At 46.7% G+C, this 16829-nt stretch overlaps 2 protein-coding genes across 3 annotated transcripts in view; one reads left to right on the top strand and one right to left on the bottom strand.

Annotated features, from left to right (window-relative positions):
- Window positions 1-3260, bottom strand: part of FH (fumarate hydratase) — a 58052-nt gene extending 54792 nt beyond the window's left edge. The window contains exon 1 of the mRNA XM_083176294.1: window positions 3086-3260. Within this exon, the coding sequence (XP_083032420.1) occupies window positions 3086-3238 (153 nt within the window). The 5' untranslated portion in view covers window positions 3239-3260. The remainder of the gene's footprint in view (window positions 1-3085) is intronic.
- A 138-nt stretch (window positions 3261-3398) lies between these two features.
- Window positions 3399-16829, top strand: part of PCNX2 (pecanex 2) — a 187714-nt gene continuing 174283 nt past the window's right edge. Inside the window, exons 1-2 of one of the 2 annotated variants that reach the window (XM_083176293.1) lie at window positions 3399-4179; window positions 15341-15537. In XM_083176293.1, coding sequence (XP_083032419.1) covers window positions 4027-4179; window positions 15341-15537 — 350 coding nt within the window. In that variant the 5' untranslated portion in view covers window positions 3399-4026. The remainder of the gene's footprint in view (window positions 4180-15340; window positions 15538-16829) is intronic. The other variant, XM_083176292.1, reaches the window with a different exon arrangement.

Below are 16829 nucleotides of genomic sequence, written 5' to 3' on the forward strand. Positions count from 1 at the left end.
GTCGTCAACCATATATGAGTTACCTAGTTTATCTACAATTATACAAAATACACCTATACTGGGGGAACCCGTTCCTATGGACCCTCTGTTTTGGCTATTTCACTTATCATCCAGACCCATCTCGAAATATTAAACAGCCCTATGGTGTCACTTAAATAACACTGTAAAATCCATTATCCCGGTACGGTGGAGCTCCTCCTCTCCTTCAACGGCTTGATTGGTTTAAGAAAATAGTATTCCACATGGAAATGGAAGATATAGTGGGTGACATTCTATGGGATGCGCTAAATGCGCATGTTTTATTCGCGCACCACATCGCCGCAAATCGCACTTTTACAAATCACACTTCTCAGTCAAAATGCGCATATTTAATGTGATGCGCATTGAAGGCTGAAAAGTGCGAAGAGGGGCGATTTGCGGCGAAGTGGTGCGCTGTATTTAGTCCTAAAAAAGTGCGATTTTCATGTCTGAAAATCGCACATTTGCAGGACAGCGCAAAGTTTAAAAAAAAAAAATGAGCGCGGGGTCCCCCGCCCGAGTATAACCAGCCCCGGGCTCACTGAGCCGGTGCTGGTGACATAAAATCAGGGTCCCCGACAAATAGGGGTCCCCTTGATTTCATGAAACCAGCACCAGGCTCAAGGTCCGGCGCTGGTTCCCAAAATACGGGGGACAAAGTGACTAGGGGTCCCCCGTATTTTAAGAACCAGCACCGGACACAACCAGCCAGCAGGGTAATGCCACAGCCGGGGGAAACTTATTATATAAGCTCCCGCGGCCAAAGCATTAACCCCCTGGCTGGTCAGCATGGGCAGGGGTCCTGGGGAAGTGGGGACCCCCCCAATGAAGGGGTCCCCCCCCCCCCTCCAGGACTTACCAGCCCATGCTGATAGTCCGGGGCTGTCCCCGATGCCCCTGGGCATCGGGCTGATGGCTTGTGTAAAAAAAGAAGTAAAACTATTGTTTTATACGGGAGAACTATGAGTCCCAGCAAGCCTACCCCGCATGCTGGGACTTGGAGAACAACAAGTCCCAGCATGCGGGGCATTAAAGGGCCCGCTGGCACTTGTAGTTCAGCAGTACAAAAAATAGTTAACAAAAACACACTGACACACTGTAAAATAAAAGTTTAATACATACAAAACACACACACACACACACACACACTGATACTTACCTACCTTAAGCCTTAACTTAAGGCATACAATCAGATGCGATGCGATGCACCCGATTTTCCATAGGATTCATTGTAAAAATGGTCTTGTTCATTTCACTACTATCCAAGTGGGCATGGAGTTGGATATAAACCTGTGGCGAGCGCAGCGAGCCCCGCGAGGGGATGCAGATTATTTTGGTGACATGGAATACATTTTAAATAATCTGCTGCGCTCGCCACGCTTTGGGCTCGGTGGCTCGCTTCGCTCGCCACAGGTTTATATCCAACTCCATGCCCACTTGGATAGTAGGGAAATGAACAAGACCATTTTTACAATGAATCCTATGGAAAATCGGGTCGATCGCATCTGATTGTATGCCTTAAGTTAAGGCATACAATCATAAAATCGGGCGTCCAGATACTACATAAGTACCATATAACTTTATCTTTACCCAATTTTGGCTTGGTTCTGATAAACACGATAACATGACATTAAACTTTGAAATACTTCTCCCTCTCTCTCTTCTATAGCTCCAGTTCAATATCCTTCTACACTCTGGGCCTTATTCTAGTTCACTCTTTCTGACAAAATCCTTTTGAGATGGACAAAACCATGTGCACTGCAGGGGGGCAGATGTAAAATGTGCAGAGAGATTTGGGTGAGTTATTTTGTTTCTGTGCAGGGTAAATACTGGCTGCTTTAATTCTACACTGCAATATAGATCTCACTTTGAAGTAAAACCCCACCCAAATCTAATTCTCTCTGCACAAGTTACATCTGCCCCACCTGCAGTGCACATGGTTTTGTCCATCTAAGAAGGATTTTGTCAGAAAGAGTGAACTAGAATAAGGCCCTCTGTAATTTGTATTGATGCAGTAGCTGGCGGAGGGGGGGGCAGTAAGGGACGGCAGATGTTACAGCATCCCACCCTAATACTGTTAAGGTCCATACACACCGGCCAATTATGCCCAGCATGTAAGGACAGCGATGATCGCTATCATCGCGGGGGAAAGCAGCTCAGTACATACACACTGAGCCGCTTTCAACCTGCCCGGCATCGTCAGCGGGGAGAGGATGGCTTTGCATAGTGAAGCGCTATGCAAAGCCGCTCATCTGCTGGTATTACAAGCAGCTTTCCGGCAATAATGCAGGAGCGCGCAGCAGCGCTCATCGCCGGGGCATACACACACTGGGCGGCTTTGAGCTGAAACATACTGTTTTGGGCAACTTTCCGCTCAAATTCGCCGAATGTGTATGGGCCTTTAAAATGTATACAAGAAATGCCCAAATCTGTTGTTTCCAGTTAATGTTAATACTTTCAGTATTTGACAAACAGCTTTTAAGGTAGTCATACATTAGGGTGACTTCTCCCCTCTTACAAGACTCCCTCAACCACCCCTTGGGCTGCCTGGGTGACAGGACTGCAAAGGATGTCCCATCCATCTGCTGTCATTCACATGGAATTTGAGCTCTTTTTCCTGCCATTGATCAACCGCAAGTAAAGAGACCACATTTCATGTGAATTGCCACAATCTGTCACTTTATCACTATTTACAGATGTGCAGTCCTCACTGACAGCAACGGGAGTCTAGCTAAAGTCTTCTCATCTTTGCTGTGTCCCCGCATGGTGATAATGTAGTCCTCAAGTGCAGACAGCCACATCACATGCACATAACACAGAACCACGCTGATTGACAGCAACAGAGCAGAGGATGGCAACTAGGAGGGCGACATTGTGGGAGCATGCCAGAGGGGAACTGTTACATAGCAGCAGCAGATTAGTTAGGTACAGTACTCATTATTTATAAGGAGTCTAGATCTGTTCTCCTTCCCAGCCTGCTATCACACATTGCTGCAGGGAAGACATTCCCAGTACAGTCAGGGAAGGTGACCTTAGCCCTGACATGAGGACACACATCCATGCTTACCATCCTGGCTTGGCTGAGGGCTACCGCCTGTATGCGCCCCGCTACCGGCTGCAGCTGCCTGGTATGAGCGGTGTGCAGCCTCAGCAGCTGCAGGGGTCTAAAAGAGCGATGCATGGCGCAATTCACAGAGTAGACACAGAGCTCAGCTGACATCCGACAGTGGGAAAGACCCCGCCCTCATTAGGCACAGCAGTCAATGACCGATACACAGCAGCGTGTCTGCGAGACTTCGACTGCGAGGATAGTGTCAGGGAAAGCTAATCGATCACAGACGGACCAAAAAATACCGACTGGTAAATCCAGTGTCTGTCCACTCACTGTCCTCTCACTTAACCACCCATGACCACCCGTCCCCTAACATACAGACAGTAGGGTATGTTCTGCTAGCTTGCCGAAAGCAACAGAAGGCTGCTCATGTCCCACTGTACAGTGCTCTCCTCCTGAATGTGCCTGTTACTACCGTATCACGCCGGGCTGCAATGATTTCTGAAGTTCCCAATATAAGTGCAATAAGAAATGGTAAATACAGGGACAGAGCAGAGTTTCCTCACGTTGGAACGTCTGATACTGATATTAGAATATGTAGGTTTTCGCTAACTATTGCAGTGCTATACATCCATGACGAGATGATGTGTGCGGAGAAGCGGAGACAGATTGAGGCGGGTGTAATATCTGTACCTGATGAGCGCCACCTGGTGTTTATCTACAGAACTGCAGCCCGTGCAAGCAGTGTAACACCTGCATTAAATGCTCAGTGGTGCCCTTGGATGAAGCACGGTCCGCAGTACATGGGAGCAGTACCTAGCCCATTAGCGTGACCCGGCTGGGATGCGCATTACATTGTCCTGCGTTCCCCAGCTGGTGCTCTCACCATTACCATTACCTATATAATACTACACAGCATTTCTATCTCTGCTGCTGGCGCCGTCACTGCAGCAGTAATGGGATCCCATGTCCTGCAGATACTCAGGCAAGGTGTCTGGGCTGCGCTGACAGGAGGATGGTACCACGATCCCGAGGATAGCCGATTTAATAACATCTGTCACTTATATCTGTGGATTTTCCTGCTCGTGTTGCCTCTAGCTATGCATTTGGTAAGTAGCAGCGTTATGCAAACTAATCGCCATTTGAACATCATCAGTCACTGTACATTCCTTTTCTCTTTGAATAATTCATTATTTAGCATTTGTAGTACGGCAGTAACTACAGCGGGTGGCAGTAGGTAGGAGTGCACTGTGTACCTCAGCTTTAGCACAACATTATGATATGAACAAAATAGAGATCACTGTGCAGTCTCGTTAAAATTAACAATCTAGAAATATAGTGTAATGGAACTTGGGATATATCCATTGGCGGGTTGTACTTCAGAGTGTCTGTCCTTAATATTGCAACACTGCTACATTTTTTACATCGTGAAGATATAGTGGGTACACATTGAATGATATGCATGACGATGGGACATACTAAAAGGAATGACAGTGGAATGACAGTCTGATCTGCTGATAAGGAATGCCAATTCAGTATAATGGGAGACAATGTCATTTATATGTATATTTCTGAAATTATTCAACATATCAACTATATTTTTGGTATACATCTAATACCGTTATAGTGCATATCGTTCATGCAGGTTATATAGGCCCTGATTTTAATTTGACCGGTCCCCCATGTGTAGGAATGGGGGAACGATGTTTCTGCCCTGCGCATGTGCATAATCAGCTATGTACATTATTTATTTACAGTTTCTTATATAGCGCAGCAGATTCCGTTGCGCTTTATAATAGTAAACAGTGATAAAACAAACTGGGTAACAACAGACAGACTTAGAGGTAGGAGGGCCCTGCTGCAAGCTTACAATCTTTAGGGACACATGTGCAGGAGGGCTTATGTGTGGGCACCTTTGCCATCCTGCACTGTCGGCGAGGCACTGTGGGGAGGGGGGGGGGAGGTCTGGTTGCGACGCTCCAACATGGGAACACCCAGCATTTCATAGACATCCCCATGCAAACACTGGCCATTCCCATGATGCAGTGTGCCAAGGGCGGGCAGCTGACCTGACAGCCCCGGCCTTCCTCCTGCAAAGATAAGTCCCACCAAGTTGCATGTCCAGAAGGGAAGCTATATAATACAGAAGTACCTCTGAGGGTTAAGGGCCTTATTCTAGTTCACTCTTTCTGACAAAATCCTTCTTAGATGGACACAACCATGTGCACTGCAGGTGGGGCAGATATAACAGGTGCAGAGAGAATTAGATTTGGGTGGGGTTTTACTTCAAAGTGAGATCTATATTGCAGTGTGAAAATAAAGCAGCCAGTATTTACCCTGCACAGAAACAAAATAACTCCCCCAAATCTAATTCTCTCTGCACATTTTACATCTGCCCCCCTGCAGTGCACATGGTTTTGTCCATCTAAGAAGGATTTTGTCAGAAAGAGTGAACTAGAATAAGGCCATATATGTGCAGTACCTAAATTTGATAGGCCTGCCTGAAAAGGCGATTTTCAGGGAACACTTGAAAGTTTGGAGGCTAATGTAGAGTCTTATTATTGTACGTTAGAGAGCATTCCATAGGTTGAGGGAAGCCCAATGAAAGTCCTGTAATAGTGAATGGGAGCTAGTAATCCCTGCAGAAGACAGACACAGATCTTGTGCAGAGCGGAGTGGTCGAGTTGGGAGATATTTTGAGATAAGTAAAGAGATCTATAGTCGTGCAGTATGGTTAATAGCTTTATATGTAATTAGAAGTATTTTATATTGAATGTGGTAAAATATGGGCAACCAATGGAGGGACTGACCAAGTGGATCAGCAGACATTGAACATCTACCTAGGAAGATCAGACTAGCAGCAGCATTAAAAATAAATTGCAGTGGCGAGTGTCTGTTCTTGGGAAGTCCATTCACCCTTTGAGTGCCAAGTTAATTAATCAAAATAGGTGTAAAAATTGCAAAGCAAACATTTATATTTATCATAATGACTTGTAATGTTTACCTTATATAGGAAATACAATCTTTTTTGCATAACATTTTTATTTGAATTAATATAACAAATATGAGCAACGCTGACATTTTAAGCAGATACGTATTTTTGCATTTCTGACAGAGATGTTGGTACTCAAAGGGTTAAGGAGACTATTTCAATAATCAATGCGGGATATAATGAGTGCATGGATAAGAGATTTAGCAGTGTGCATTAAAGATAAAGATACATTTTTTTCATTAAAAATAATGGTCAGTGGTAAAGCAAACTCTATTTTTATCTTTTTAAATTATTCAGGGGGTATGCTCTCTACTGGTCATTCTGTAGCTAAAAGGAGTTCAAATCCTTAATTATACTGTAAGGTGGCTTTATCGCATAGTGGACCTTATTCTGGTTGATTTGCTAGGCTGCAATTTTTGCAGCCTTGCGAGTCCACCAGCCGCCGCCCACAGTGCCAGCCCCCTCTTCCTCACACAACGCGATATCCCCTTGGCTGCGGGTGGATGATTTGCACAATCATCCAGTCGCGGCCAGGGAGAAATTATTCTATGGTCGGCGACTATCAAATGATTTCTCCAGCGCTTGCAGATCAGAGACACCTCTATAATGTCACCTCTATTTTTGGGGATCATTTTGGTGGTGTGGGCAATTAAAGCTGCGAGATTGTTTAAACTCCCCCTAACTTTCTCTCCACAAGCAGCTCCTGACAGGTCCATCTTTCCTAAGCTGATGTTGTAGGGCTCCTAACTTTCTCTCCACAAGCAGCTCCTGACAGGTCCATCTTTCCTAAGCTGATGTTGTAGGGCTCCTAACTTTCTCTCCAGAAGCAGCTCCTGACGGGTCCATCTTTTCTAAGCCGATGTTGTGGGGCCCCTAACTTTCTCTCCACAAGCAGCTCCTGACAGGTCCATCTTTCCTAAGCCGATGTTGTGGGGGCCCTAACTTTCTCTCCACAAGCAGCTCCTGACAGGTCCGTCTTTCCTAAGCCAAAGTTGTGGGGCCCCTAACTTTCTCTCCACAAGCAGCTCCTGATAGGTCCGTCTTTCCTAAGCCAAAGTTGTGGGGCCCCTAACTTTCTCTCCACAAGCAGCTCCTGACAGGTCCGTCTTTCCCCCGATGTTGTGGGGCAAGCGCCTGTCACTCTTCTTTCTACTGCTGCAGCTGCTGTCCACATAAGCCTCCCTGCAGCCGGGAAGATGATATAACCCTGCGCTCGGTAATCAGTCGGTAGGCTGCAGTGGATATCTCTCCTCGTCTATATGTGAATGAATTGCAAATACATCATCTCTAATAACTCTTTCACACCAGAAATGCAGAGACAAACCCAGGAATTAAATTACAGGGACAAGCAGGGACATTCCCGGGTTGGGACCCACACTGAACCTGGGATGACCCTGCATTTCTATGAGAATAGCCTTGAAAATTGCCTTTTTTAGGCTCACATTAGATTATTGATTATTAATAATAAGGACACAAAACATTTGTAGTGTTTCAGCCTTTGTTTACTTGTATAAAACAAATTAAAAGGCATATGAAAGCATCTTCCCCTTCAATGATTAATAGCTCTCACCTCCTCATATATGCAAGACATGGCACACATTGCAGGCTTTCAGGGGTTAAAATGAAGTTATGGGGTCTGTGGTGCCTCAGAACATGCATGCTGTATGCTGTCTCTGGGCGTGTCTGTGAGTGTCTACCACAACAGGAAGTTGCCCTGCTAGCAAATCAGCACTAGCAGAGGCAACACTGGAAGCAGGGGCATGTCCCTGCAACTTTCACACCAGCCAGTAACCCTGGAAGGACCCGGGAGCAACCTTGCTACATAGCATGGTTGAATTGCCGGCAAATTAACCCAGGAATTTGTCTCACTGGAACCTTTCACACCAGAGCGAGTCTCGGGTTGTTCCCGGACCCAACCTGGGAATTTAGGCTGGTGTGAAAGGGGTATAAGAATCTTTGCTTTTTGTGTGCAAATATAAATCTGAGGCTTCCAGCAACCTACGTTTGAGACAGGCTGGAAGTGGTCAGCTCTGACTTCACAGGGTGTGGGTTGTTAGGTGTACAACAACTAGGTCAACAAGCATTGGGTCGACACCACTAGGCTGACATGGGTCAAGGTCGACAGGACATTAGGTCGACACGAGCATTAAGTCGACATGGACAAGGTCGACAGTCAAAATGTCGACATGGGGTTTTCACTGTTTTTTTATTAGAATGTCGACGAAGTCGACATGGACACAGTTTGAAGTGCACCGCACCGCATCCCCTCGCATCGCTCGCTTTGCTCGCAATGCCTCGGGCACTACTGTAGACCTAATGACCGTATCCTCTTCACAGATCCCCTCTAAAATGACATGGGCATGTCTGTGTTTCTTCAAACACACCCAAGAATCACCAGGTTTCCGCCCCAAACGCCAGCTTGCTGTCAGTCAAACTGCGGCTACATTACGATTGCGATCCATATGCATGTTCAGTCACTATTTCCTCTTGTGCACATACAAAGTAAAAAGGTACCCATGTCGTTCAATAATCGTTGCAAATTCTATAATTAGCAATAGCAATCTATGCTAAATAACACCCTTACATGGGAATTTGGTATTTGTAGTCCAGTGACAAGTTTTATTACGTCATGAAGTGTTTCCCAAAAGACATGAACAAGGGGACAGGACTGCCAAATATGCAGCAGGGTTCCTCCATGGCCACATAATTGCCAACATACAGTAGGTCGGTGCTAGCATGGTAAATTGAGTGGAGACTGGTAGGGACTGGGTATGATACCAGAATCCCGACAGCCATATAATAAGTATGCCATGGACTATTAGGGGGAAATTTACTAAGATGTGAATTCTACAAATTTCACCCTTAGGGAGCGGGATGTACTAAAGGGAAAATGTGGTAAAACGGGGGTTTTACCGCATTTTCCTATTTACCATCACCCGTCCGCCCCGTTTTCGCTTGGCAGGGTATCGCCACCCAGAGGGTGGCGATACCCTATAGAAGCCTATGGGCTTCTATCGCCGCCCTACGTCCGCGCCCCCCCCCCCTCCTGATCTCCTCCTCCCCCAGCAGGTGTCACAGCCGGCAGGACATCCGGCTTCAGGGGGGAGGAGGAGACGCAGGGGGACGCTGGCAGCCGCCGGGAGGTGACGGAGACCCCCGCAGACCACATCAAAGGTATCACCACCACAACCCAATGCTAGCCGCATATGTTAGTACATATGCGGCAGCATCGCGGCAGCTGCCATGCGAAGGGCGGCGATGTATATTAATACATCCCGCCCTTAATGTTAACCTTGCTTGAGGGAGGGTATTAGGTTTAGGCACTAAGGGGTTAGGGTTAGACTGGGGTTAGACTATGTGTGTGTGATTATGGTATAGTGGATAGACAAGGTCTCGATTGAAAATCACGTGGTTTACCACTAATAGTCAATCGCGTGTAGTTAGACGTCTCGCTGGGCCTGCCATTCTTTGGTCACGGTGCCTTCCTGTGCTTGACAGCTGTGTTATGCTCCCTCTATGTCCACTGGGATGGTAAAATATGAACAAGTCATTAAAAACATCTTGAAAAACGTGTTTCCGTCTACCTATTTTCTTGCATCAATCTTCTGTTAATGTCGATTTAGATGCTGCTGACCATTATTAAGTGTCTCACTAGATGCGTTCGACCATTAGTGGTCGATCACAGGATTGTCGATATAGACATCGTCGATCCATTGACCGGATACGTTGGGGGTGGGGTTTATTCTGTGGTGAGGGAGGGTAAAGGATTAAAAAGGGGGGGGGGGTTGGGTTAGGCTGTGTGGAGGAGGGTGGCTTAGGTTAGGCATCTGGTAGTGAGGGTTAGGGGGAGGAGGGGAGTTATATTTTCCCAGCCCCTGTTTCAATTATGCTTATTGGGATGCCGCTGCTGGTCTTCTGACAACAAGCATCCCAAATGCCAACCATCAGTATTAGGTATGCCAATCCCAGGCCATTTTTTTTCAACCCCGGAATTCGGGATTGAAAAAATGCTCAATCCCGGGATTCTCGAGATCCCGGGATTGGCCTCCGTAATAAAAAGAAGAGACCCCGCCCCCCAATTGTCACTATAAAGGCCTTCTAAGCCCGCCCCCCATCCCTGCCAATCCTCCCCTTCCCCCCATGTCCATCCTCCCCAACCCCCCTGCTCTGCATTGTCACTTATGGTGGCGGTGGTGACAGGCAGCAGCAGGACCGTCTGACTATCTCCAGCGGGCGGGCGGCTGGAAGCAGCACAGCGGGTGTGTGCATGGGCGTCCAGGTTTGGGACAGTGTGCTGACAGGCATGGTGGCGGCCAGGCTGCGCAGGGTGATGTGATGTCAGGGGTCACGCTGCACAGTCTGGGCACCACCATGCCTGTCAGCACAGAACACTGTCCCGAACCGCGGCATCAGGAGTTAGGAGCCGTCAGCCAGGCAGCATCTGAGCCATATTCTAAGGTGCTCAGCGCTGCCTGGCTTTAAACAAAAAGTGAATTTTGCACATGGGTACTAATCCCAGAATCCCTGGATTGGAAGCTTCAATCCCGGGATTTAAATCCCGCCGATTTTAGACCAAAATCCCGGGATCCCGCCGATCCTGGGATTGGATTCCCTAATCACTTTGTATTCCATTTAAGATACAGAATCATGGAATATTGAATACAATCATGTCTGCTTGTAACGTCATAGCTGATCCAAATATATTGAGGGGTGTGTAGTTTTTATGAGTGAGGATGAAATGTGGAATAGAGATTGAAGGTAAGTTATTTGAAAAAGTAGTACAACACAAAGAGTAAAGCAAAATACATTCTATGTGATATATCATTCCAGTGATGATCAGATTGATATATCGGGGGAAATTTACTAAAGGAAATTTGTAAAAAATAGGTGTATTTGTATCCAGAAATACACTTATTTTTGACATTTACTATCCCGAAAATACGGCAATTCGTATACGTATTGATAGCACATCAATACGAATACGAATTGCCGTATTTTCGGGATAGTAAATGTCAAAAATAAGTGTATTTCTGGATACAAATACACCTATTTTTTACAAATTTCCTTTAGTAAATTTCCCCCAAAATGCTGACTTGCTTTAAATGAGAACGTTTGGTTTGTGGTATTAAACTGCGTGCAGAAGACTGAATTTCTCATATTTGTGCACTCCCCAAGAGTAATACATGTTACCATTTATGTATGTACGTTTGGGTATAGTTATTAAAGCTTAGAGAAAAAATAAAGTACCAACCAATCTGCTCCCAATGTACATGTTTATAAAATATATCCTGTAAAATGCCAGATGCTGATTGCTTAGCACTTTATCTCTCTTGACTTTATCCTTCATCAAGCTTTAGTAAATATCACCCATAGGGGTAAATATACAAAGCTTTGGAGAGTAATAAACTGGAGAGCAATACAGGGGTCCATTTATCAGTGAGTTTTAGCTATTTAAAACTCATATGATAAATGACTTCAGAAAAACAACTTTTAACTGTTATTTTTCAACCAAATAATAGAAGCTTATGAGCTGGTACTTTATCTGTATCTACTTTATCACTCTCAATTGTACATCTCCCTGTTAATCTGTTTACTCTGGCTAAGTATATATAGCCAGGACTAGGGTGACCTCTTTTATATATTAGTAGAAGCAGTGGTGTAGCTAGGTGCCACAGTGCCCGGAGCAAGGACATGTGTCGTGTCGTTCCCCCCCCCCCCCCCCCGCGATGCGATTTGAAGTAGACTGGGCTCTTGCGAGGCGAAAAGGGGCAGCGGCCTAACATTACACCACTCACCGTAATGCCCATTGCACATTTTAGCAAACCTTGTAATATCCATTACACATAAAGCAACATGCCGTAATGCCAATTACACATAAGGCCACACATGATGCCCGTTACATACTATATAACACACCGTAATGCCCATTACATACTATATAACACACCGTAATGCCCATTACATACTATATAACACACCGTAATGCCCATTACATACTATATAACACACCGTAATGCCCATTACACATCTGACACATAAGTGCCACTTACCTACATGCTCATTGCTAGGAACTTCATGCTCGATGCCCGGGGCTTCATGCTCGATGCCAAGGGGCTTCATGCTTGATGTCAAGGTGGACTGAAATATCTTGTTGCCAAGGAGGACTGAAATATCTCGTTGCCAAGGGGGACTGAAATTGCTCATTGCCAAGGGGGACTAAAATTGTTTGATGCCAAGGGGGACTACAATTGCTCATGGCCAAAGGGGACTAAAATTACTCGTTGCCAAGGGGGACTACAATTGCTCATTGCCAAGGGGGGCTACAATTGCTCATTGCCAAGGGGGACTGCAATTGCTCATTGCCAAGGGGGACTACAATTGCTCGTTGCCGAGGGGGGCTACAATTGCTCGTTGCCGAGGGGGGCTAAAATTGCTCATTGCCGAGGGAGACTACAATTGCTCGTTGCCAAGGGGGACTACAATTGCTCGTTGCCAAGGGGGACTACAATTGCTCGTTGCCAATGGGGACTACAATTGCTCGTTGCCAATGGGGACTACAATTGCTCGTTGCCAATGGGGACTACAATTGCTCGTTGCCAATGGGGACTACAATTGCTCGTTGCCAATGGGGACTACAATTGCTCATTGCCAATGGGGACTACAATTGCTCGTTGCCAATGGGGACTACAATTGCTCATTGCCAAGGGGAACTACAATTGCTTGATGCGAAGGTGGACCGCTCCTTGCCCACTCCCTTCTCTGCCTAGCTGAGCTGCCCCTGTCCTCAGCTGTTTTCAATTAAGTCTCCCGCTGGACCGTTAACCAATAGGTGCTTACGGTCATCAATGCTACTTCTGATTGGCTGCTGGACTGCAAGTGCCTATTGGCTAGTGGTGAAGCGGGAGACTTAATAGCGGCGGACAGGGCAGCTGAGCTCAGCCGGGCAGAGCAGGGAGTGGGTGAGGGAGGGAGCGGGGGAGCAGGCTGCAGGAGCTCCAGCGCCCTTTGATGTCTTGGTGCCTGGAGCCCATGGTCTGCCCTCCCTACGCCCTTGAGTAGAAGTAGTTAATCCAATTTTTAACTAATCTGGTCCAAATGCATTTCATCGTGTTATACAGTCATACTACTTTTGAAAACCAGAATCAGGGAGATGACAGTGGGATGTCACACTGCCCAAAGAGCGTGTCCAGCTACTGATATTGGTGTGTCTATGCTTAAATTCTTGTTGTAGCAAGATATTTCTATATAACATTAGTGACCATATATTTTGGGAAGTTTTCCAAGTATTACTGCATGCAGTATGGGGTTTCTTGCATGGTTGCCTACTTTTAAAGTCTCCTCTCTGGGAGAAACCTGTAGAGGAGACTGTCACCAGCACTTTGGGGTCGGGGCCTTATGTAGACGTAATCAAGCCCTTCCCCTCAGTCAGTGGCGTAACTAGGTATTGGGCGACCCCCGCCATTAAAGGGAGGGCGCCCACCCCGCCGCACCAACCCCTGCCCATGCAAACCCCCCCCCCATCCCCCGCAGTCTTACCTACGTTCAGTACGCGCTGGTCCTGGCTCCCTTCTTCTGCTATGAGGACCACCACAAAATGTCCGCCCCCATACAGCAGACAGTTTTAGAGAACTGCCTGCTAAATGGGGGCGGACATTTTGTGGTGGTCCTCATAGCAGAAGAAGGGGTCCGGGACCAGCGCATACTGAAGACGGGTAAAGACTGCGGGGGATTGCGGCGGGGTGTAACTATAGCACTGCATCCCCCGGCGCCTGAACATGCACAGAGCCCCCCCCCCCCCGTGGTAGCGGGGGCTGTGGTGCTATAGTTACGCCACTGCCCTCAGTACTGCAAATCCTGCAATTCGCGGGGCTTTGTGGAGGGGTGGGGCTAAATGACATGATTTTAACACCATCCCCTCCCCTGAAAAGCCTTGAATCGCTGTAATTTACCGTTGCAGCCAGGGGCCAGGAGGAGCAGCCTTGCGAGTCCACCAAACGTAGTCCACCCCCCTCACAAGCCACGATCCCCCACAGGCATGCGAATGGATGTTTTGCATAAGCATCTATTTGCAGCTTGCATGTGGGGAGGAAATCATTCGATGGTCACCGACTATCAAATGATATCTACTGTGCTCGCAGATCTAAGACACCGCCCTATGAGGAAAGCGGGTGGGCAGCTGACATACGCTGACGTCAGCTGCCCCCACCCAGAACCTGGTCATCTCCAAATTTCCATGGGAACGAGCAAACGCTGGTCTTTCCCATGGTCATGACCCCTCGCGGCTACCCAATGCCCCCTTCCCACAGTGCTGAATTCATCGGCCTCTCGCTCCAAACGGCTGCACATGCGAACACGCAGGGGAGCGAATGGACCAGAAAAGGTTCCCATGTGTACACAGCACTGGCAGAATCTTAAGAACCTGAGAGATTAGGCAGTCAATGCTATGAGTGACATTGGAGTCTCATGCAGGATCCAGGAGGGAAGAAAACTATGAATGCAGTATGTGGGAGTAAAAAGTGAGTGAGTGTTTTCCTGGGCACTCACTTGTTTAAGTGCTTTTGGTCAGTACCCCTAGGCCCCTCCCCCCTCTATCTATGGGCTCCCTGTGGTGTGAATGTATTTTTTTTTTTAGCTAAAGGTTTTGTGCATGGGAGTGGGGTAGTGCTGCAGCTTTGCCTTTCTGCCAATGTGACAATGATTAATGGGTATGAACTACGGGAGCCAAGGAACACTGACTGCACAAGTGTGCATTGCATTACTGGGAGTTCACCCATGAGACTTTGAACAAGAGGTCAGAGGCTGAGAGGCTTGTGATGAGCTCTGCTTGGTGGAGCTCATCATATGCTTAGGCCCATGGAGGACAGCAGCAGCAGTGGCCTCGTCATGAGAGGGTTTTTAAAAATGGCAGCGCTGAGCCTGTCAGGGCTCCTACAGAGTAACGTAGAGAGAACAAACACATGCTTTTCATGTGGTATTCTATATACATTTATGTTTATAATAATATCCCCCCCCCCCCCCCCCCTTGCAGTTACCCATTGACCAAGTTTAAACTGCTTTTACTCTGTGTTTCGACAGTGTCATTTTCTCCTGTGCAGTTTGCGGCCAGTAATGACAAGTGGGAGGGTGCCCCCTTGTCTACAGTGACCCTGTGCAACCCCAAAGGCTTAATCTGGCCCTGCTGTGCACAGAAAGTGATTTTGCCTGCCCATTCTTCTAATATGAAACTAACAATAGTCATTCGGTAGAGTGAATGCAACTCATTGCCTTTCTGTCCACAGGGCTTGCCTCCTACAACTTTCACATTATGCCTTTACTGTATATCTACAACAGTTCTGTTTGCAGTGATCAAGTTTGTAAGTTTTCGGCTGCACCTTATGTTTGATAAAGGAATTGTGATCCATCATGCAAAAGCAAAACCAAAGCAAATGAAGAATGCCAACAGCATTAACATCACAAATGGCCACACAGTTTCTTGGTAAGATGTTTTCCTTCTTATATAAAGAAATAATAAACTTAAAATTTAGAATAATCCATATATGGCATGACAAACTATGATCTATGGAGACTACTGAGATTGTTATATGCACAAAAAATATAGGACCCGCCTTAAATTATTATTACATATATGAGCAAATTAATTAACAAGGTAATAGTCAGTTTCTCACAGTTGTTTGGTATCACTCAATTACATATACATACCAGTGCGGTCACACTCCCTCTCCCAATTCCCCCTTCCTATACATATATAACCTTTCAATAAGTATTTAGTTTGTGGGGAGAGGTGAAGTCATCGTCCACCGATGCTCACTCAGTTCTCTCCAAATAACTCTGACCTTTGAAAAAGGTCAGTATCCTGCAAAGGGGAGTGTGTTTTGTCCTCCCACTTCAGGACAAAACACACTCCCCTTTGCAGGATACTGACCTTACTCATAGGCCCTATTTTCACACAAAGGTTTATTTTCCTCTCAGAATTTATGGTCAGGATGCTTTTATATATCACACCAATCAATCACGGCCCCTTGGGGCGATAACTCACAAAGAGGCCCTAAATTCACCAAAAGGTTTCTTTGTACTTCTTCTTGAGTCAGGATACAAATCCCTCAGAGTCATCCATCCATAAAAAAAAACAATTTTTATACAATGGAAGTATGCAAAAAATGTACACAATGTATCAAGTAAAAATATATACGGTAAAATATATAAAAAACACACAAATCTAAAAATTAGCAGCACCAAGAACAACCACTGCCACTCCACATCAGGATGGGAATGATGATGGTACCAGATGGAAAACAGGTAAGGCGCAGGCTGAGTCGGCACCAACGTGGCTGATGAGGGATGTCCTGGTCACTTGAAAATAGTGCAAGTAGCATCAGGGAGTCTTAGGGGGGTATTCAATCTAGGATCACGACTGTCGATCCCTGCCGACAGCCGTGATCCTGGCCCATTTGCGGTCAGCCCGACAGCTGAACGACAGGCGGGATTCAATGTACCGACTGCCGATCGGTGCAAAGGGGACGTGGCCGCGAAAACGCCCGTGGATTGTCGATCTGCGGCCTGAATAACGACAATCCACGGCCGTTATTGGCAGAACGGGCCCGACAGCTTCGAAAGTCGGGCCCGTTCTGCCGTGATCCCGCTTCAATGCTGTCGCTGAAGACAGCATTGAATAGGGAGCCGCCGCTATTTCCCCCGTCGGAAATAGCGGCGACACATTGAATACCCCCCTTAGGGTGAAGTGGTGCAGCTCTCTATCCCCGAACCATC

Source organism: Crinia signifera, chromosome 3, assembly GCF_055691185.1.
Source record: "Crinia signifera chromosome 3, ASM5569118v1, whole genome shotgun sequence".
Taxonomy (NCBI): Eukaryota; Metazoa; Chordata; class Amphibia; order Anura; family Myobatrachidae; genus Crinia; species Crinia signifera.